The sequence below is a fragment of the Humulus lupulus genome, chromosome 4 (assembly GCF_963169125.1).
Source record: "Humulus lupulus chromosome 4, drHumLupu1.1, whole genome shotgun sequence".
In the NCBI taxonomy this organism is placed as follows: Eukaryota; Viridiplantae; Streptophyta; class Magnoliopsida; order Rosales; family Cannabaceae; genus Humulus; species Humulus lupulus.
Window position 1 is genome coordinate 214,104,525 of NC_084796.1, and position 23,495 is coordinate 214,128,019.

The following is a 23,495-nucleotide window of genomic DNA, read 5'->3' on the forward strand; positions in this document are numbered from 1 at the left end:
CATGGGCTTCTAAGGAGATCCAGAGGACAAGATTCATCAGAGTAATGGCAGTACGGTCCTGAAATAACGACGTACATTCCGTATGTAACCTCTTCTGTAGGTTAGTTATGGGGATAAAACTCAGTGTTTCTCGGGGCTATGTCAGTATCGTGGACAACTTATCACACCCAACCTAGTCGCCTAGTCCGGGTTCGTTTACTAACATCCTTCTTCATTTACCAAGACCCTGGTTAGTTTACCAGGATCCGGGTTCGTCTACTGTCGTCCTGGTCCATTTTTAGACTTGGAGGAATTAATATCCTTATCGCATCCCGGACACACCATGCGAAGGGTCCAGGAAGATGAAACATGCCAACCTCACGGTCCCGACTTTCACTCTAGGACAAAGTTTAGGCTGTACCGATATTTGGGCCATCGGGACTCACACCCTCTCCATCTATAAGGCCCGATCTGGGCCTTAAGTCCCTTCAGGGTGGCCCATGGACTAAATGTACGCATCCGCAAAGGGAGGGAGGAAACGGGGATAACATTTACCCCCCAAGCCTGTATCTGTGCTTGCGTAGTGAAGGCTTGCTTCCTTTCCCAAATCGATTCTCGACATCCCGGTTCTTTCCTCAGGTGACGGGTCCGTTTTCGTGGGGGATTGATTGCTGGGAACCTGTATAAAAAGTATCAGAGTTAGCATCCCTGATCAAATCCCAAAGGCCCAATCCATTTACGAGGACCCTGGTTCGTTTACCAGAGCCCAGGTTCGTTTACTTCAAGGCCATTTTGATGATCCTCAATCTTTCAACTTCATCATGCTACACACACGTGTCTCCCTATAACTGGCGCGTCGATGGTACTCACGTCTGACAAATTTGGATACAATCTCTTGGTTATCGTGTCGGCAACCAAACGTCAGCGTAAATTCTGAAGCGTCCCATTTGTACGAACAGATCCTTTAATATTCCTGCATTATTGAGGACTGTTGGATGGGAAATTTTTTGAAATTCCTTTCCTTTGGACCGTTGGATCGAGGTGGCACAGATCGCGACTTGGGGAACCCGCGATCCGATACTCGAGTGGGCTAATTAAAACCCTTGTATAATCCAGGACCGTCCGATGTGGGGGATTGTTCCAAACCGTTAGATCAAAAACAAGCTTTTGGTCCTTATAAATACCCCCAGATTTTTATTTAAAAATTTTACGCATTCTGAACAACCAAAACCACAGAGAGAACTTTTTATGTCCGAGCTCGCCGACAAAATTCTCTGTCAACTACTCTGTCTTTGTCGTCGTCTCTTTCCGACGCATCTGATTTCTGCGCCCCTGCCTGAAAGTGTGACCTCGGCTCGACCATTGGATGAACTTCTGTATCGCCTCTGCCTGTTCAAGACTGTGATTCTGCCGTCCCTGTCGCTGGAAACACGTCACCCTCCACGATCAGCACTTTACAGTAAGTTTCCCAAACCTTTTAATTTTGTTTTCTCGTGCCTATCGTTTTGTGATATCACATTTGTAGCTATAGGGTTGTTAGAGCCGGGGCCACCGTTGAGGGTGGCTCTGGGTGTACTAGAATAGTAGAACAAATTGTCTGGGTCATCCTGTATCCTTCTAAGTCTGGGTTGTCCTTGAACAAACGGTAATAGGCTGACTAGGGGAAACTTTGGCAAAATTCTTCTTATTTGTTCCCGGTTAGGGTTATGGGGATCCTTGGTGATCCCGGATCTTATCCAGAGGGGACTCTTCCAAGAAGTTCGTAGGAGAGCCCCCGTACCTTAACCAAATTTTTGGGTTTTGGTGCTAACTACTTGGTTATTTGCTTCCTTTTCTTTTGTTCCTAGATCATCATTCATGAGTCACGGCGTTACCCTCCATCCGGAAGAGTATGTCCAATCGACCCCTTTCATCATGGAAGGACACAAACCCCCCAGTGACAACACATGGGAGATGGACGGGGAGAAGAATTTGTTCCAGAACTACCGGATGCTGGACATTCTGGAGAGGCATTTGGGAGTGGACTCAACTCCCGGACTCTTTTATAACCACCTGGCCAGGAAGGAGGAAAAGGCCCACACCAGCGTGGAAGAATTTGGGGCCTGGATCATGGGCCACATCAGTGCGGGAGCCACTCTCCCACTTCATAACTATTTTGCACAGTTCCTGAAGTTTGTGGGGATCACGCCCTTTCAGCTCCTGCCCCAAGCTTATCGACTTCTCGCAGGATGGCGTATCTTTTGCGTGGCGAGGGAGATACCGGAGCCGACCCCAGCAGAGGTGTTGTACTTCTATAAGTTGAAGCCGTAGCTTAATGCCAAGGACAAGACCCGAGATGGCTTCTACAGACTGAAGCCTCGTGGCAATTATCCTACTCCCACCAGCACCTGGAAACACCCTCCGAATGTCAGACACTATTGGTTTATGACATCTGGGTTCCTTTTGGATAAGAACCCCACGCTGGTGCTAGACTTCCAGCGAGTGGGTGAGTAATTTTTTTTCTTAGTTATGTTCGTTCTTTTCATTCTTTTTATTATCCGCTTTCAACTTACAGCCGTGGATGACAGGACCATATGCCCAGACCCCTCTCACTTAGTCAATCCTTGACCGGAAGAAGTTCTACACCACTTTAAGCGCAGAAGAACTGGATGTAGGAAGCTACGTAAACACTGCCAAACTGCGAACAATTGGGATGTTGGCGTCCAGTCAGACAATTGTGGCCCCTAGCCACCGCCTCTGAGGAGCTGGATGCCCTATTTGAATAGGCCCAGCCGAACATGGGGGCTCCCGGGGCTAGTATATCGGGGCAAGGTAATTCGCCTTTGCTTTTGACTTATGTTCCCCATTTTGGGGACTTAGTTAGGGATAGACTAGTTTATCGAGGCCATCTCTTCGGGGTCGTTAGAGAAATGGGACCTTCATCCCCCATCGTCGTAGACCCAGAGACTCTCATGTACTCATCCGGGTTCCTTCAATATGGTAACTTCTTGGACCTGGACGACATGGGAGATCGAATCCATTCCTTCGCTTTAGGAGAGTTGAGTCGAGCCCGAGTTCTAGATAAGGGTTTGTCCCGGAGAACCTTAGACTAGTTTTTTAATTACTTCTTATCCTCACCCGTATATTTTGCTGACTTTCTTTTTGTTTGTCTATTTCAGACGATTTCGACATGTCCAATCCTGTGGTCAAGATGAAGCAGGCCATGGAGGCCTGGGCGGCCAAGTCTGGGGCATCGACGAAGAAAGCCGCCAAAGGTGTGCCCAAGAACAAGGTGTTGGATTTGATCCTTGGGGGCTCGGTGCCGGAGGCGGATGCTGTCGGGGAGGCTCCAATCGCGATCCCTCTTACGATGGTACATACCGAAACTGCCCCATCTCAGCCTGCTCATTTTCCAGTCATTGACCTGGAGCAAGAGCCTCTGGAAAGTCGGGGGTCAGAGAAAAGAGCTGCGGACTCAGCTGCTGATGAGTCTGCGAATCGGGCCAAGAGGGCTAAAACCAAGGACCCTTCCTTGGCTGAGGAAAACTCTTCCGGGGAAATCTAGCTCGCCACCCGGGAGCTCCCACGCTTTCCATCAATCTGGTTCTCCCCAAGGAGGGGGACATGGTCCTCCGGGAGGAGAGATCGAGGATGGTATCCCATGCCTGGGAGGATGGCCAGGATAGAAGGGAGGAGGTCTACCAGGCCCTGAAGATCTAGCGCAAGGTGGAGTTCATTGAGTGCCTAACCGCTTTCAGTGCCCCTCAGCCGATCATGGATCGGCTCGCCGCTGAGAATGGATTTCGCCCCAAACTGGGGCAGGACACGGCCCCACTTGCTGCGGATCTGTTGGAGCAGGTTGGGACTACCATGTCTAACCTTCAACTGAAACGGTACGCCGCCTTGGCTAACCGGGACACCTTGTTCATCTCCTAGGCTATCCTTCACCAGGCCACCGCTGTAAGTTATCTTTCCATATCTTCCTCTGCTTTTCATATTTTTAACCTGTATGTTTTCTAACTTTGATTTTTTCCAGGACGCCTTACTGGCCCATCGGAATGTCGACTTGGTGGCAGAGATGGTGATGAGGCTGGAGACGGGCCAGCTGGAATTGGAGGGGGCTATGAACCAGCGGGAAGCCGCTAGGGAAGCCCTGGCCAAGGAGGTTACTCAAGCCAAAGCGTACCGCGATGAGGCCACCCGGGCTCGGTTGCAACTTGAAGAGACTCTTTCCGGGAAGGAAGCTGACCACAAGAAGTTGGTGGATAGTCTGGAGGCAGAACTTCATCTTGTTCGGGGCTCTGAAGCATCATCGAAGATCCTCCTGGAGGTAGCCGAAGCCTAGTCTTGCCAGGATCGGGAAAAGATCACCTATCTTGAATCTCGGGTCCAGGACCTGGACAAACTGCTTCAGCAAGAGGTGAAAATGCACGAGGAGGCCCGCCAAGGGAAAGAGTAGGCAGATGCCTTGTTGGAGGCCACCTTCGACGAGGCTATCTACATGGACTGGATCCAGGACAAGAACATGAACCTCCTGCTTTACCCCGATCCTGCCGCGAAGAGAGCTGAGTTCAAGGCTAAGGAGAAAGCTTACATGGAGCCCTTGGCCGAGGAGGAGACTGATGGGGCCAACCTAGAGGCATCAGGGCACGGTGAAGCCTAGGCCCAGATCTTTTACTTGTTTTTCTTTCTCTTTTTTTTTTTTTGTAACACTTTTATGGACGCGGATGTGTCCAAGACAATTTTTATGTGAATCTATTTTATCTTTTGCACAAGTTTTTCCCGTTCCACCCGTTAGAATTTTACTAAGTGTTTTACCACCTTGCATGAATGAGTCGAATGTTCGGTCCTGGTTCCAACGACCGGGACCATTGGAAAAAAGTTGTAGAAAACGTTTATCTCATCTGGGGACCCATGTTCGGGTCTTTATGGTCCGGAGTGAGTCACCCCGACTTTATAATACGGGCTCCAACGGCCTGGACCATCAGAGATCTCTTTTTAGATTTTAACTTATTAACTCGCTTTAATCTTGTTGTTCCGGTTCCAATGGCCTGGGCCACTAGATAGTTAACAACTGTCACCAAATTTGTTTGTCCTAATTCTGGTGTTCAGGTTCCAACGGCCTGGGCCATCAGAGATTAGTTGATTAGCTTATTTTGGACCTATGGGTAAGGTTCCCACGGCCTGGGCCATTTATAAGATTAATTTTAGATAACTCATACCTAGGACTCACGTTCCAATGGTTCTGGGCCATTATAGGAAGGTGTGGACAGGTATTTGGTTATTTGGGACCACATTTGGTCGACCGATTTTCAGGTTTTTTATACTCCCGGACCATGTATGTCCAAGTTGGGACTAGGCCTAAGCCATTTATCCTATTTGGTTTGTACCCCCCGGGCCATGTATGTTCGGGTTGGGACCAGGCCTGAGCCTTGTGTCCTATTAAGACTAGGTCTGAGCCTTGCGTCCTATCGGGTCCACACCCCCCAGACCATGTATGTCCGGGTTAGGGACTAGGCCTAAGCCTTTCATCCTGTCGGGTTTGTACCCCTCGGACCATGTATGTTCGGGTCGGGACTAGGCCTGAGCCTTGCGTCCTTTTGTTAGGAATCGGGTTTCTGCTACCCCCAGTCTGTACGGTCCGAACTAGGACTAAAATTTGCGCTTTGCATCCTGTTTGTTTTTGTTCCTGGACTTGTTCGTACGAATGGTTATACCCCCCCTCCCCCCCAAGTGAGCGAAGAATGTAGTCTTGGGTCACTTGTTTGTGAAGATAGACGCAAACTTTCATTTCTTTACAATATTTCTTTGTGATGTTTTGTACACATCATTTTCATTTAATAAGAAACCGCCCTGGGGCGTACATTGTTTAAAAGAAAAATTAAAAATAAGAACATGTCCTCCTGACTATTGATAGTACTTATGGAGGTGTTCTGCGTTCCAGGCCCTTGGGACCTCTGTTTCCTCAAGCCGCCTTAAGCAATACATTCCCAGACACACTTCATGTTGGATTTCGTATGGTCCTTCCCAGTTTGAGCCCATAACCCCCACTCCCGGATCTTGGGTTGCAGGGAAGACTCTTCTCAAGACCAGTCGTCAGTTTCAAACCTTCAGCCCTTAACTTTAGAGTTAAAATGCCGGCCAATCTTGCCTTGATACATCTTCAGCTAAACCTAGGACTCTTCTTAGATCTCTTCAATGAGGTCTAAAGATTCTTGGAGTAAGGCGTGGTTCTAGGCGGGATCATACGTCTCTCGTCGGTGGGACAAGACAACTGTTTCCACTGGGATGACTGCTTCGCATCCGTATACCATGGAGTAGGAAGTGTGCCCGGTAGACGTTCTTTTGATGGTCTGGTATGCCGATAGTACGCGGGGCAGCTCTTCCAACCACATGCTTTTGTAGGCTTGAAGCTTTTTCTTCAATGTTCCCTTCAAGATCTTGTTCACGACCTCTGTTTTCTCGTTTGCTTGAGGCCTAGTGACCGCGGAGAAGCTTTTGATGATGCCATGCCTTTCAAAGAAGTCAGTGAACTGGACGCTGTCAAATTGCTTCCCGTTGTCAAACACGATCTTGTGAGGGAGGCCATATCGGCACACAATGTTGTTGATGACAACGTCCAGGGCCTTTTTTGAGGTGATAGTGTTCATGGGTTCTACCTTGACCCACTTGGTGTAATAATTGACGGCCACGGTGGCATACTTCACACCACCCTTCCCGGTCGGGAGCAACCCTACTAGGTTGATACCCCATACTGCGAAAGGCCAGGGACTCGTCATCAGGGTTATTTCCGTTGGAGAGGCTCATGGGATCTTCGCGTACCTTTGGCATTGTTCGCACTTGCGGACGTAAGCGACACAATCCTTGTTCATTGTTGGCCAGAAATATCCTTGCCTTAGGATTTTCTTAGACAAGTTGAGTCCGGCTGTGTGATCTCCACAGAAACCTTCGTGCACCTCGTGCATGATTGTGCTCATTTCAGTCCGGACACGCATCGGAGGTATGGCATGGATAACCCTCTATGATAGAGTTTACCTTCCATCATGACGTATCTGGGGGTCTGGTACTGAAGCTTCCTGGCTGCTACCCTGTCCGCGGGCAACCCCCTAGTTGTTAGGTAGTGGATGATAAGTCCCATCCAGGACGTGGAATAGTCTATAGCGTTGATCGTGGGGGCTTGAATTCTTGGTTCAGGAAGATGGTTGATCGGGACAAGCCCGAAGAGCTCCGCCTCAGCATCCATGGCTAGTTTTGCCAATGTGTCTGCAAACACATTTTGTTCCCTGGGGATCTGGCAGATGGAATACTTCTTAAAAGACTGAAGCAGGTCTCGAGCTCGTGCCACATAAGCAGCCACATTTTCCCCTTTCGTTTTGTATTCCCCCGAGATTTTTCTGACAACCAATTGGGAGTTGCTATAGACCTCCAGACTTGCTGCCCCTACTTCCTAGGCCAAACGCAATCAGGCCAACATGGCCTCATGCTCGACCTCGTTGTTCGATGCATCGAACTGGAAACGCAGGGCACTTTGCAACTGGTGTCCTTGTGGTGACACTAAGATGATCCCGGTCCCCGCTCCATTTTCGTTCGAGGCCCCGTCTACGAAAATCTTCCATAAGGGTGCTGTGGGGTCGATGGGATCATCGTCTTCAGTGATCCCGGTGCACTCCATCATGAAGTCGGCCAAGGCCTGCCCCTTGATTGATATTCTGAGGACATACGTAATGTCGAACTGATTCAGTTCCATGGCCCACTTCAGAAGTCTCCCCGATGATTCAGGTTTTTGTAACACTTTCCGTAAGGGATGGTTGGTCAGTACTCTTATGGCGTGGGCCTGAAAGTAAGGCCTAAGCTTCCGAGATGCAATTAGTAAGCAAAATGTCAATTTTTCGATTAGTGGGTATCGCGACTCCGCACCTAATAACCTCTTGCTTACGTAATAGATTAGGAGCTGGGCCTTCTCTTCTTCCCGTATGAGCGCAGCACTGATGGCGTGTTCAGTCACGGCCAAATAGAGGTACAACGGCTCTCCATCTATCGACTTTACTAAGATTGGCGCTAGGGCCAAATGCTCTTTCAGTCTCTGGAAAGCCTCTTTGCATTCGGCTGACCATTTGAACCTTTGGCTTCCTCGAAGGATGTTGAAGAACGGGATGCATTTGTCTGTGGCTTTCGAAACAAAATGGCTTAGGGCGGCTATTTGCCCTATCAAGCTCTGAACGTCTTTGTGCTTCCATGGTGAGGGCATATCGATCAATGCTTTGATCTTGTTCGGGTTGGCCTCTATTCCCCGGTAGCTTACTATGAAGCCCAGGAACTTCCGGATGCCACACCGAAGGTGCACTTCTTGGGGTTCAGCTTCATCCCATACTTCTGAATAATGGTGAACGCTTCTGCCAGATCATCGGCGTGTCCTCCAGAGGTTTTGGACTTGACTAGCATGTCTTCTATATAGACCTCCATATTCTTTCCCAGCTGGGCTTGGAATATTCTGTTGATGAGCCTTTGATGCGTGGCTTTGGCGTTTTTGAGTCCGAAGGGCATGACGATGTAGCAGTACACCCCCTTGTCTGTCTGGAAGCTGGTGTGTTCCTGGTTTGCTACATGCATTGAGATCTGGTTATAGCCTGAATAGGCATCCATGAAGCTCAAGATCTCGTATCCGGATGTTGCATCTACCATTTGGTTGATCTGGGGTAGAGGGAAACAATCTTTGGGGCAGACCTTATTGAGGTCCGTGAAGTCGATGCAAGTTCTCCACGTCCCGTTTGGCTTGGGCCCCAGCACCGGATTGGCTAGCCATATGGGATACAAAGCTTCCCAAATAAATTTGATCGAGTATAACATCTCAACTTCTAACTTTAGGGCCTTTGCCCTCTCCGCCCCCAGAGGTCTCCGTTTCTGTCGGATCGGAGTCTCGCCCTCGTCGATGTTCAAGGCGTGGCAGATGATGTTGCAGTCTATCCCGATCATATCCGAATGAAAACTAGGCCAAGACGTCCTGATTCTTTTTCACTCGAGCAATGATGGCAGCCCGAACCTCTGCATTCAGGTTCTTCCCGACTTGGATCACCTTGGTCAAGTCGGTGTCGATGATGCACACCTCTTCAATTTCTTCCATGGGCTCCAACGCGTAGTTCGCCCCTATCCGCGGATCCAATTCGTCCTCCTCCCGGACCATCCTTCGTGCCGGGGGAGGAGGCGGGGCTGGATCAACATTTCCCTCCACAAGAGGTTCTTTGCGGACCATATAAATAGGTCGGGCAGACACGTGGTGCAAACACGTGGTAACATTTCCGGGCGCTCTTCTGGTCTCCCCAGACTGTTCCTACCCCTTCGTTGTCGCAAGGGAACTTCATACAGAGGTGGCGGATGGAAGTGATGGCACCGAAATCGACCAGTGCAGGCCGACCAAAGATGACGTTATATGCAGTGGAGCAGTCCACCACTATGAACGTACAGAATTTGAACGAGCCTTGGATCTCGTTCCCTAACATCACGGGCAACTGGATCTTCCCCATTGGGAGTATTGAATCTCCGTTGAGCCTATAGATCTGAGTTGGGCATTAGGCCAGATCTACCTCAGTCAAGCCAATCGCGACGAAGGTTGGCTTGAACAAAATATTGACGGAGCTTCCATCAACACTCGGGACACCATTTTGTTGGCGATTTGGGCATCGATGACCAGAGGATCATGATGTAGGAAGTGGACGTTCCGGGCGTCTTCTTCCGTGAAGGTGATGGGGAGACTTATCAACTTTGAGCATTGAGTCGGAGCTTGGACCAAGGCGCATACCTCTTGGTCATGGTCAAGCTCACTGAGATACCGCTTTTGATCATTCTAGGATGGTCCCCCCAAGTGTGGCCCGCCCGAGATGGTGGCTACGTGACCATCTATTTGTGGAGGCGCGATTCCGGAGGGGAAAGGCATCTCGGGTCTGGGTGCCTACACAATTGGGGTCCCCCAGGGGGGCCTGTGCCACTACTACAAAACTGGGCTTTCCTGACACCCAACCACGACAGTCAACTCTGTTGACTGTCGTAATTGCTTAGCGGGACTCTAAGCCGACAGTTAAAAACTGTAGGCATAGAGACCAACACCGACAGTTAATAACTGTCACTGTTGCTTTTGACTGTCGCTATTGACCCAAACGCCGACAGTTAATTCGAGACCAATGCCGACAGTTAAAATGTGTCGCTATTGACCCCACACCGACAGCTAATTCGAGACCAACGCCGGCAGTTAAAATGTGTCACTATTGACCCCAATGTCGATAGTTAATTCGAGACCAATGTCGACAGTTGAAAGGTGTCGCTATTGACCCCAACGCCGACAGTTAATTCAAGACCAATGCCGACAGTTAAAAATTGTCGTTATTGACCTCAACGCCGACAATTAATAAAAGTCCAATAACGACAGTTATAAAATGTCGCCGAAATTCAAATAAAAAAATCTTAAAATATAATTAATAAATAATTTAATTTTAAAAATAAACTAAATTTTTTTAAATATATATTTATGAAAATTATATATATTTATTAAAAATTTTTAAAACTATTTTTTTTCTAAATTTTTCATATTATTAAATTTTGTATTTATAATAATTTTTATATTAAAATTTAAATTTAATTATATAATGAGATAATAGATGGATTTATGTCTCAAATTATGTATTATTTCTTGGAATAATTAATAAGTGACATTAAAATTTAGAAATGGAGAATAGATTGAATTTAAAGATTTTTACTTTTGTTAAATTGTATTATTATATATTGAGAAATAATTAATAAGAAATCTTTAAATTTAATAAATAAAATTTATCAAGAATTAAAAATTTATATTTTAAATTATGAGAATCAAAATAAAAGAAAGTATATTATTATTGGAAATAAATATCAATATGCTTTTAATTTGAATAAAAAAATTTGAGTTAATTAAAAATGAATTTATATATTAAAATCAGATTTTTTTTGTAATTAAATAAATAAGAAAAGTTTAAATAAAAAGAAAAATCTGTAAGTTAAAACTTTCCCTTTCCCTATTTTCCCTCTCTTCCACGAATCTCTCTCTCTCTCTCTCACTACTGTGTTGCTTCAGCTAGGCCCGAACGGTCGTCGTCCCATCGCTGGAGCCGTACATGTGCCAGCCAAGTCGAACCACTAGCCCTCGAAACGTTGACCCCCACGAGCTCACCACGGTACGCACCGCCCAGGGCTGTCAACCAACAGTCCGAAGCCGTCCGCCTCCTGCACTTTCTGGCAAGATTCTGACTACCCCGAGCCTCCCCAAGCCTAACCAGCATCACCACCATACTCCTCGTGGTCTAAGCTTCAAAACCCACCAAAGGATCGGCCTCACTAGTGGTTGGAAAAAGAAAGGGTATTAGTCGGAATCCATGGAGGTCCGAAGCTTGTAGTGGAACCACCGCCGTTGTCACCATTAGATAGGTAAACAAAGCTTCAAATTTCAAACTAGATATGTGTATGTATATATATATATGTGTGTGTGTGTGTGTGTGTGTGTGTGTTTTGACGATGAAATTGAAACAGGGGGAAGATCTCATCATAGCGAATTTGGGGGATTCAAGGGCTGTTTTGCGAACTAAGAACTAGATGTGTGTATGTATATACATATATATATATATATATATATATGTGTGTGTGTGTGTGTGTGCATGCAGGATTTTTGCAGACTTCCAGAAACGTTTTCATCCTAATTCCCAAATCTATATACCAATTCCAACATGGTCCAAGTGAGTTGTATTTAAAAATCACCACTGATGCTCAAAACTTTAAATAACATTTGTATCTTTGGATTTATTTCTGATTATATGATTCCAATATTTTACAGCCATCATAACATTTGGAGAGATGCCCAAGTTCCTCAGAGGACTTTGCATTACTATCACCCAGAATCTAAGGGGTTAGATTTTGATGGACTGGTGGATGACATTAAGGTAAGTTAATGTACATTCTCAAAAATAATTATTAAGCTTTATACACAAATTTCAATCAGCAAAATTTGTTTACTCTAATCTAATGGCCAGCCTGCCAAACCTACTTATAATGTCTATAGTCTTAACTGCAAAAACGAATTGCACTACATCACAATCACAAATATTTTAGGCGTGGTTTGATTTTGTTTCTCTACACCAGCACAAATTAGCAGATACTTCTTTTAACTATGGACGGTAGAAGTGTAATCTATATATATATTAAATATATGTATGTAGGAAGCTAGTATATTCTGGTGTATGATCACTCATCATAATTAAAGTATCCAATTCTTATTGGGTAATATTTATTTTGTGTGAATGATGTATGTATCTATCTGGTTCTTGTATATAGAAAAAGTAAAAAGGTAGTCAGATCAGATCATTATCGTTGGAAAAATAAAGGCGCACATTGATGAGGGGAGAGCACATATATCATTGTTGTCCCTGATGTCACCTACCATCGTCTCACTCCCAAAGACCAATTCATGGTTCTCACCACTGATGGGGTAATTAAGAACTAAGAACTTACATTGATATTCTTAGATATGTTGGATTTTATAAATTATTTCTGATTGGTGTGTAAATGATGAATAGGTTTGGGATGTGTTGATGAATGGTCTGCGATTTTCCTCTTCTTTCAGAATTAACATTATCCTGGTTTGAAGACTTGAGATGTTTTTGTTGCACTGTTATTTGTTTCAATCAAAATAATGGGCATGCTTGCCTCTGTCTATGCTTTGCTTTGTCTTTTGTTTCAACCAACAGTCGGAAACTTGTCTTTGTCTATTAACAGGAAATATTAATGAAAGTTATTTCTTATAAACCTTTATAGGAACCAGCCGCCCCACACATTACCATGTCTTGTTTGATGAGAACAAGTTCAATGCTAATACCTTGCAAGTTCTCACGAACAATCTCTGCTACACGGAAATACTATTCATTTTTATTTTTTGTTCTCCAATTTCAACATTCTATTGTGAACTATTTTTGTTGGGCCTGTTCTTGACCTGAATTTGGTTTTTCAGGTATGCAAGGTGCACCAGATCAGTCTCCATCGGTATGCCCTGTGTTGCACTATCCCGAATACTATGGTATAAATTCCTATCCCGAGCCCGTTGCACTATCCCGAGCGCTATGGTATAAATTCCTATCTCAGATTCTAATTATTTTAAGTTTTAAAATTATTTGTGAGTTAGGAAACTAAAATGTAATTGTGTATGTTCACAGTATATTGAGAGTTAATTAGTATAATGAGTTGATCTGTGATTTTATTGGTGATTTTATTGGACTGCTCTGGGACTGTCATATGCCTTGTTTGCAGGTTTTTAAAATTTGGAGATGTCTGATTTGCAGCTGTTGTGCTGCTCCCTTTTCTAGAAATTTATGGACTCTTGTCTAGTTACTTTGCAACTCTAGTCTTATTCACAACTTGTTGTGTTGCTTTAACAACTTTGAATTAGATTTATAAATTTGGATTAGTCTATTTCACAACTTGTTGTGTTGCTTTAACAACTTTGTCTGGTATGCTTGTTATGTTACTTTAACAAATGTTATTTGGTATGCTTGTGTTTCATATTAATGATCTATTATATTTATGTTCTCGGTGCTCTTATTTATAACTATATTATCTTTTTTTTTTCTTGCTAAGTACTATGGACTTAGAATCTGAAGCATCTATCTTGTTTGATAAGAAAAATACAACTTTTATATAAATCATTTTTGTGACTAAAGATCAGTCATCCGTTTTATTTCTTCTGCAACCTCAAGTTCTCTATTTATTTTAGTTTTGGTTTGACTTTAATGGTGTTTATTCTGTATTGTTGGCTAAAACTCTACTTGGATATTTAAGAGAACCAAGATAATTATTTAAGAGAACCAAGGCAACAAGAAATTGTTCAAGTTGTTGGGTATTATTTTCTTTCTTGCTTGTAAGAATTATGTACATTGAGGATTTGATGTATTATTTACATTGAGAATAATGAATTTTTATTGAGAATTATAATAATTTTTTATTGAGAATTATTTAGTCTCGCGGGGATTTGATGTATTATTTATATTTCAATTGAATGAATAAACTTTGTATGTATATGAATTTTTATTATGATAAATAATTTTTTTTTTAACAAGGTATGATAATAATAATTAATTATGTGAGTTTTTTTATTTAAATTTATATCAAACTTCAATTGTTAAAAATATAATTAAAAGTTTTAAAAAATATAAATCGAAAAATTATTATTTATATATATATAAATTTAATGTTACGACGACGCTTATTAACTGTCGGCGTTGTCTGCAACGGCGACATTTATTAACTGTCGGTATTGCCAGCAATGGTGATACGTATTAACTGTCGACGTTGCTAGTAACGACGACACCTATTAACTATCGGCGTAGTCAGCAATGACGACACTTATTAACTGTTGGCATAACTACTCCTACGCCGGCATAGGTAAATATGACAGTTAGTTGACTGTCATCATTGCTTAATAGCGACAGTTAAAAACTGTCGTGAAAGCCCGTTTTGTAGTAGTGTGCTTTCGGTTCTGTCGTGTATCCTCCCTGGGGAGGTTGGTACCACTATAAGAAATTTGGCATTTACTTACATATATTTATTGGTAGCAAAAGAATTCTTTTACCTACAATTATATTTTCGTAACGACTATTGGTAGGGGATTCCTTAAGAAAACGTGTGGGGCTAGAAAATTTATTATTACCTACTATTAGTATTGGTAGGTATTAGATTTACTTATGATTATTTTTTGAGGGAAATGTTTTAATAATTCCCGCTTATTTGTTCCTTCCATTTTTACATAATTAAAAAAAAAAGGTGATGTGGCTGCTGACATGTGATGAATATGGTGACTTATCACCCGACTAATACATGTGGGCATATCACTACATGACACGTGGCACTAATATATATATATATATATATTAAAAAATAAATTATAAAATTATATAAATTAAAATTTAATTAATATTATTTTTAATTTAATATATTTTTTATATAAACCTAAAATCTATCTAACCCTAACATATCTAACCCTCACTCTCTCATTTGCCGCCTCCCTCACTCACGATGTTCTTCTCTATTTTTGACTCCCTCCAATTTTTACTCCCTTCCTCCATTTTTGACTCCCTCTCACCAAATCTCTCATCTGCCGCCTCCCTTACTCACGACCTCTTCTCCATTTTCATACTCCCTCTCAACATCCCTCTCCCATTTTCGGACCACTCTCCAAGGTCGACTGCCATTTTCGGACCTCTGTCCATGGTCATCGACGCTTGCTCTAAGCTGCTGCCATTTTTCTTCGAATCTCCAAGCTGCCACCATCGTTGTTCATTTCTTTGAGCCGCTGCCATTGTTGTTGAGTTATCTGAGTTGCCTCCATCATTGTTGAGTTCTCTGAGCCGCCTCCATCTTTGTTGGTCAGTTCTCTTTGGGTAGCTTTTTATTTTCAAATTTGTGTAATTCCTTTGTAATTACTATTGGTAATGTCTCTGATTTTTTGTTTAAGGCTTGATTTTGGTTTCTTTAGAGGCTTTGATTATTTCAAATTGGGTGGATTGGCCTGGCTTTGAGATTTTTCTGGTGGCTTTTACGTTGAATTGGTGGCTGTAAAATTTTTGGAAGTTTGGTTGTTGGTGGCTTTGAGTTTCAGACAAATTGGCTTGGTGGCTTTGAGGTATAAATCTATGATTTTTTTTAATAAATCCCCACTGATCTGAAAGATTAATGATGATTCATTTTTCTGAGGCTTTGTTATTTTTGTTGTGAAGCTTTGTTATTGTTGTTCTGAGGCTTTGTGAATGTTATGCTTTGAAAAAATTATGTTTTGATGATTACTGTGTTTCGGGTGTGTTTCGGGTCTGAGTTGTTTCATTGTTATTTAGTTGTGATTTTGTTTAGAGTTCTTTAGTTATGTGTCATTGTTGTAATCTGGTTTATGTTTTCATTGTTATGCTTTGAGAAAATTATGTTCTGATGATTACTGTGTTTCAGGTCTGAGTTGTTTCACTGTTATTTAGCTGTGATTTTATTTAGAGTTATTCAGTTATGTGTCATTGTTGTAATCTGATTTATGTTTTCATTGTTATATTCTGGTTCATTTTTTTTAATTGTCCTTAGTCTTTGAACTGTTATTTGTGTTGGGGTTTTGTTTATGCTCAAAGAGTTATGAACTGTCACTTGCAACACTTATTTGTTTTTCAGAAATGTTTTTTACCTTTACTTTGTGTATATAAATCTGGTTTTTTGTTTCTGAATAAAATTTTGAACATTTATTTATACTGGTATAAATTTTGTATCTTTGTCTATTTAGTTAGTAATTTTTTAGGTACTTAGTTATTCATTTTGATAGTTTTTTTATTCTTATAAAAAAATTGGAGATTAAATTGGAAATCTATCTGCCTTGTTTGCTATGTTCAAAATCTGCATCTTTTTTTGGAAGTGTCTTGATTTATATAATTTTTTTATCTGTCTTGTTTTAATTTTTTTTTTTTGCCAATGATGTTTAAAAATGATTATGATTGTTATGTTTTGTGATTATGTAGCTTCTTGTGCCCATATATATATATATGTTGGTATGCCAAGTCATGTAAATGCCCTTAATAATTCATATTATATAAATTTATGAAATCTTTGTGATGATCAAACTGGAGATATTTTATTTGTATTAATTTACTATAATGATGTAATATTGTATTAAGTTTTGAAGAATGAGAAATATAAATATTCAGATTGTACAAAAGTTTGTATATTATCTTAAGCTTATTATTGAATATTTAGTAAGTTTATCTTTAATTATCTCATGTTCCTCAAGTTTATCTTATTAATGAAATTTTTTTCCAACAAGTGATAAATTTAATGTACATGCGTTCTATACATGTAGTCTTTATATATGTATTCTAATCTTTTTATTTTATTTTATAAAATTGTTAGTTATCATTTTTTTTTATTTTACATGTATTCTATACGTTCTATACATGTAGTCTCTATATATGTGTTGGTGCAGTTCTTCGCCAACAGGTAATTAAGAAAAGAAGAGAAATGGATTAGTGCTAATGTTGAACCGAAATAGATGAATGATCTTGGAAATGAGATGGTGACACCAAATGCGTTTTTGAGTGGTTCAAAGGTTAAAATCCTTCTACTTCACTAGTCAGTATTATTGCTATATACTGGGTATTTGATTACAATGTATTTCTTACAATCGAGCATCCAACCCCTATTAACTCCCAAGGTCTCCATATTTATAGGAGAATGCACCTGGGAGTTAGTAAGAAGGTCATCCCGTGACCTTCTTACCTATCATGTCAACTCTGTGACATTTATGATTAATTTCTAAACCTGACACATGAGTGTGGTCAAATCAACAGGTAAGGGGATAATGGGCCGCACGGCCCAAATCAGTCGTGGGAGTCTGAATATGCACGTTCCTGCTGCGTGTCCGAGAAGTCAGGGATATATCCAACACGTGATGTCTGATATATGCACATTTACCTTGCGTGGTTGACTTTATAAGGGGCCACAACCTCCAACTCCAGCTCGTATTGCGAGCTGGATCTTCAGCCTCCGAGTTCAGACTCAATCCTTAGGCAATCTTGGCGAACCCTTAGGTTACCCCGAGCTAAGGGGGTAGGACCTTACGATGGCAGCTCCGGTCCTGGGGATGTCTTCCTGGTAACCATGATTAGGTCGTACCTTAGCTCGCTAATCAGCCCGTGGGAAAATCAGGGCATACATCTGCCCCCCAAGCCCCTACTCGTGGTACACGACGTCGTGTAAGGCCACAGTAGGGGATTTTAGGCTTCCCCATGAACTCTTCACATTCCACCCTTTACGCAGGCGCCTAATACGTGGAGCATCGTGGTTGGGGACGGTACGTCTTCCGAGAACCGCATTTAATGGCCTAGCCTATACCCAACCGTCATTTCGTATATCGAGTGGAGGGCCTCGGATCCCACATCAGGGCCATCCAACGGCCCTCTTTATGTGACCTTTCACGTATATAAAAAAGGGGTGGCTACCCTACGTATGGGCCACCCTTTCATTTGAAATTTCTCAGAAATTCTCTTTTTCTTCTCTCTTCATCTCAGAAAAAAGAAAACCCTCTTCTTCCCATCTGCCACCCTCAGCGTTCAAGAATCTCAGGCGTAAGGACTCCCTCGAAGCTTTGGAAACAAAAACTCCGACGAAGCTCCAGCCGAGGCGACTCCTACACCCACTTTCCAGCCAAACACTCTGTAAGTTTCCTGATTGTGCATGCTTTGAGAATATTTTTTCACTGTAGCTTAGGTAAATATTTATTGTAGCCGCATGCAAGGGTTTACTGGTTTTTGTGGGTGCGAAGGGTGAAAGCCTTTTAGGTTAGGGTATTTTTGCAGTAGGAAATCATTTAGGAGTGAGGTTTACAGGATGCCTTTTTTGGGGAAAATTTCTGGGCAGGATTTTTGGTATATTGGGTGCAAAACCAGGTAGCTTAGAGGACACGTTTCACATGCGGTTTTGCCTTTCATGCCTATTGGAACTTTCCCTCCAATGAAACATTTTAACCTGACCCTCGTGACACACGAATTCCGAGTAATCGGGGATCTGTTGGGAGCACAGGCGCGTGTTCATAGAATCGCATGGTCTCACTCTCCACGATCTGGGCTTACCTCAGCTCGTGCAAAGAACATTTGATTTTTCCTCATGCTTGGGTCGCCTTTTTTGAAATCTTTTCTTTTGTTCGCTAGGCGACCAGATGGCACCGAAGAAGAATGCTTCAAAGAAGACCGCTGGCAGCTCGTCCTCCCAGCAAGACAAAGGAAAAGCGGTGATGCCCAAATCCCCGATCCCCAACTTTGGGCCTGCGGTGGAACAAGAGCTCGAGGTAGCTCCTGACGCGTTCTTTGAGGCGGAGAGGATCGTCTCAAAGATTACCGACCAGGCGAAGGTCAACAAAATCTTCCTCTCCCACAACATCGGGCTGGGGAGAGCATCAGTGGTTGCCCGACCTCCCGCTGAAGGAGAGCGGAGCTGCGCGCCGCTCGACGAGGCATTCGCTGCCTGGAGCGACGAGCACTTCAAGGCGGGGGCTTTCCTCCCGTTGGACCAGTATTTCGCTGACTTCCTCAATTTCATGAGGTTGGCCCCATTTCAGCTCCCCCCCCCCCCCCCCCCCCGAACTCTTATCAGCTGTTGGCGGGGTTGAGATATTTATTCTTGAAACACGAGTGGGAGGTCCCCACTCCTGCGGATATCTTGTACTTTTTCTGCCTCAAGGCCAGCCCGGAGCAGCGGGGGCAAGGCGACGAGTTTTATTACTTAACCCGATTCCCCAACACGGCTGCGGTCATCGAGCTGCCCAGCCACCCCAACGACTTTAAAGATCAATTCTTTATGTCGACGGGGTTCAGAAACTGCGAGCTCCACTACTTCAATCGTCCTCGTAAGTGATTTTTAACCTTAGCTCGTAAGTTAAGTGTCGTTTAGCTCCTCTTGTATCCCTTTCTGACTTAGATTAATCCTGCAACCATCTTCGCAAGGACAAAGAAATCTGTGACCCTCGGGGCCCAATACGAGACACTGGCGGGCTTGCCCCCCAGTGAGAAGGATTACCGCGTGCTCGTAACAGACGAGACGATGGTGGCCTGCAAGCTGATTTTCCCAAATCAGACTTTGAACCTAAGGAGGCCCCGGGGGCTTCCCCCAGCTCGCGACACCAGACCCATCATCGTAGAGGAGGTCGTGGGAAATGAAGATGAGGAGGACGAGGAGGACGAGGTTCCCCTCGTAAGGAACAAGAAGCGGGCGTTGGAGGTTGCCCAAACAGCGGGCGAGGAGCGGATCCGGTCTGGAGCAGCCGCGGGTCCTTCTGGCCAAGGTAACCCTTACATGTGTAGGAATTTAGATAGGGCCATTGCCGACCCCCGGCTAGCTAGGTTCAATCCCAGACAGATCGTCCAATGTCACCGAAGAGATCCGAACATGGATACAACCCTGCTCCATTGTGTCGACCAGCTTGTGCTGGACTACCAAGATAGTCGACCTAGGGGTACCATAGTCGTAGATAACACCCTAGCCTTTAGGTCGATTTTATTTGAGGAGTATGGAACCAATCTTCGATCATGGCCATCACTCCGGAGGGGTGCCGTAGCTCCGGGACTTAGGCAATATGTAGAGGAATCTAGCCCGGAACCGGAGTCAGATCCAGAACTTGCACCAGCTCGGGAGATAATCGACTTAGATTCTCCCGCGGGAGCTCCGGAGCCGATGGTTGTAACCATAGGTTCTTATAGCTCGGGGGGTAGGATCCCTTTTAGTATACATATACTTGAATTTCTCTTCGTTTTGCTTTTGAATGGCTGCTAACCATATCTTTGTTTTGACAGAAGAGATGTCTCAGCTCGACGAGAGTCTGCGAGGTGCGTTCGCCGGGGGGAACCCCTCAGCTGGGGCCTCTGGGCCAAGAATGAAGAGGCTCCGGACGTCCAAGCACGCCGCCGGGACCCCCACCAAGTCTCCTGCAAAGGAGAAGGAGCAACCCCCAGCTGCCCAGGTCGTGGGAACGGTTCCTCCTGCTGCAGGGGGAAGCAACATGCCCCCACCCCCTCCGCGAGCTCCGGTCGCCGCCCGGGACGCAGGAACGGAGCTCGAGGCTTCGGCGATTGTACCCTCTGAGGTACGCATCCCAGTCAATCCCCAGGACCTGGAGAAGATTCCAGAGGCCTTCCGGGGAACAGTGTATGAGTCGGCGAACTACGCCGTCAGCCACATATACAAGTTCAACGAGAAGGAGCTCCGGGCCATCGAAACCAGGAGCCCGGTGGGCGTGTTGGAGTCTTCACTGGGCATGGCCATGACGGTAAGCTAACCTTAACCTTTTGTGGTTTTTTATTATTACACTTTGCCCTGTTTTTTCTTTCTTCTCTTTTTTTCTAAGGCAATTGCCTTTCCCCCTTCGCAGAGCGCCGTTGCCCTTCATCGAAGCATCGCCAGGACCAAAACTCAGCTCGAGGAGATGAGGAACGAGCACCAGACGGCCGTGGCCACTCACCAGGCTTCTCTGCAGGCAGCTAAGGATGCCTTGGCGGCGTCGCAGGCCGAGCTGGAAGGGACTCGCCCGAAGCTTCAAGAGCTCGAGACCGCCCTCGCCACTGCGCAGGCAGACCTAGATGCCGCGAAGGCAGAGGCCAAGGCCGAGCTGGCGACCGAGCGGGCAACTTCAGAGGCCGCCATGGAAGACATGTTCTACCATTGCTGGGCCTATAACCAGGACGCTGACTTCTCCTTCCTGGTAGCGAACATCTGGGAGCGCTTGCTGGTGAAGTTCCAAGCTCGCCTTGATAAAGAAGCGCCCTCCAAGGCCGGGGAAGGCTCCGGCGCAGCTGAGCAGGGCGAGACGGCGACCTCCAAGGGGCCACCTGGCGGAGCTTAGGGCCTTCTTCTCTCGCGCCCTTTCCTTCAACAATTTTAACTTCTTTTTTTTTGTGTAACCTTTGCATGAGGTGCCTCCACCTCAAGACAATTTAACTCAATTTTATTTTTAATTGATTTACTCTCAATTTTATTACAATTTTTGAAAAACTTAGTTCGCGTTAATTTTTATCCATATCTCGAGCTCTTTGGGGAGACCAATGATCAATAGATTTAAATCAACTTCTAAGTTTTATGACCTGGTTATATCCAGGAACTTAATTTGAAAACTTAGTTCGCGTTAATTTTTACCCATATCTCGAGCTCTTTAGGGAGAACAATGATCAATAGATTTAAATCAACTTCTAAGTTTTATGACCTGGTTATATCCAGGAACTTAATTTGAAAACTTAGTTCGCGTTAATTTTTATCCATATCTTGAGCTCTTTAGGGAGAACAACGATCAATAGATTTAAATCAACTTCTAAGTTTTATGACCTGGTTATATCCAGGAACTTAATTTGAAAACTTAGTTCGCGTTAATTTTTATCCATATCTCGAGCTCTTTAGGGAGAACAACGATCAATAGATTTAAATCAACTTCTAAGTTTTGAGGCGACCTGGTTAAATCCAGGATAGGACTTAGTTCACGTTAATCCTTATCAATATCTTGCGTCTTTTAAGAAAAACAACGGTCAATCAATATGAATCAACTTCTAAGTCGTTAAGGCGACCTGGTTATATCCAGGTACTATATGCCCCCCAAGTAACTGGGAAAGGGTCTTTCATGGTTACTTTAGATCACACTTGAAAAAAATGTACAAAAATGAACGAAGAGGTTAATTCTCATTGCTTAATACATGAAAAATGGCCTTTCAGGCCTTACAAGGGAATCATTGATAATATTTCTTTAAATGGATGGCATTCCAAGTTCGGGGGACTGCCCCTCCGTCGAGCCGAGCTAACTTGTAAGTTCCCTCTTTAATGACTTTGATGACCTGATATGGCCCCTCCCAGTTCGGTCCCAAGACTCCATCTTTGGGATCCTTACCGGCTAAGAAGACTCTCCTTAGGACCAGGTCGCCAACGCTAAAGGCGCGCTTTTTTACTTTGGAGTTGAAATAGCGAGTGATCTTCTGCTGATAATGGGCGAGCTGGAGTTGCGAATCTTCTCGCCTTTCATCAACTAGGTCAAGGGAATTGCACAGTAGCTCGTGGTTGCGGTCCTGGTCATAAGACTGGAACCTATGCGAAAGCACCTTAATTTCCACGGGGAGGACTGCCTCACTCCCAAAGGTTAGGGAAAAAGGAGTATGACCCGTAGGAGTCCGATGCGAGGTCCGGTATGCCCAGAGAACCTGGGGGAGCTGTTCCGGCCAGACCCCCTTCGCCTCATCTAGTCGCTTCTTGAGGCTCGCCTTGAGGGTCTTGTTGACAGCCTCGACCTGGCCGTTCGTCTGGGGATAGGCCAGGGAGGAGAAATTTTTCACAATTCCGTACCTCTCACAAAACTCGGCAAACAGGTCGCTGTCGAACTGAGTCCCATTGTCGGAGACAATCTTCTTGGGCAAACCGAACCGACAGATGATGCTCTTAACCACGAAGTCAAGGACTTTTTTGGAAGTTATCGTTGCCAAAGGTTCTGCTTCAGCCCACTTCGTAAAGTAGTCGATGGCCACCACGGCGTAACGAACCCCGCCCTTTCCAGTAGGGAGGGCGCCAACCAAGTCGATCCCCCAAATTGCAAACGGCCATGGGGAAGAGATCATCTTCAGCTCGACTAGGGGAGCTCGAGAAACTGTGGCGAATCGCTGACATTTGTCGCGCTTCCTCACGTACGAGACTGAGTCTTTGGACAGAGTTAGCCAGTAATAACCTTGCCTCAGGACCTTTAAGGCCAAGCTTTGCCCCCCAGTGTGACCTCCGCAAAAACCTTCATGCACTTCCTGCAGGATGGCCTTTGCTTCGCCCGGAAGAACACATCGTAGGAGAGGTAAGGAGTGCCCACGCCGGTATAACACCCCGTCTACTATCGTATACCTGGGAGCTTGATACAGAACTCGCCGCGCGTCATTACGCCCTTCAGGTAGCTTTCCTTCGACGAGATACTCAAGGATGGGAGTCATCCAGGTCGGCCT

At 44.4% G+C, this 23,495-nt stretch overlaps 1 protein-coding gene and 1 long non-coding RNA gene across 4 annotated transcripts; both read left to right on the forward strand.

Annotated features, from left to right (window-relative positions):
* Nucleotides 1–10,986: 10,986 nt before the first annotated feature.
* Nucleotides 10,987–13,973, forward strand: LOC133831186 (uncharacterized). Of its 3 annotated transcripts, none has more exons than XR_009892433.1 (5): nucleotides 10,987–11,406; nucleotides 11,509–11,711; nucleotides 11,810–12,460; nucleotides 12,549–13,091; nucleotides 13,276–13,973. It is a non-coding gene; the product is annotated as an uncharacterized LOC133831186 (long non-coding RNA). The 3 variants fall into 3 exon arrangements; XR_009892432.1 differs by having other exon boundaries at nucleotides 11,810–11,915; nucleotides 12,307–12,460; nucleotides 12,549–13,973; XR_009892431.1 differs by having other exon boundaries at nucleotides 12,549–13,973.
* Nucleotides 13,974–19,168: 5,195 nt separating this feature from the next.
* LOC133829395 (uncharacterized) lies at nucleotides 19,169–21,522 on the forward strand. The gene is made up of 2 exons (XM_062259155.1): nucleotides 19,169–20,806; nucleotides 20,909–21,522. Exons 1-2 carry the CDS (start codon nucleotides 20,303–20,305, stop codon nucleotides 21,377–21,379), a joined length of 975 nt encoding a protein of 324 aa, XP_062115139.1. The 5' UTR covers nucleotides 19,169–20,302; the 3' UTR covers nucleotides 21,380–21,522.
* The last annotated feature ends 1,973 nt before the right edge of the window (nucleotides 21,523–23,495 follow it).

Bases quoted from the DNA above. Each gene is read 5' to 3' on its own strand.
- LOC133829395 (XM_062259155.1), top strand. From the start codon at position 20,303: ATGGCTGCTAACCATATCTTTGTTTTGACAGAAGAGATGTCTCAGCTC. The intron at 20,807-20,908 runs GTAAGCTAACCT...CCCCCTTCGCAG, and splicing joins CACTGGGCATGGCCATGACG to AGCGCCGTTGCCCTTCATCG.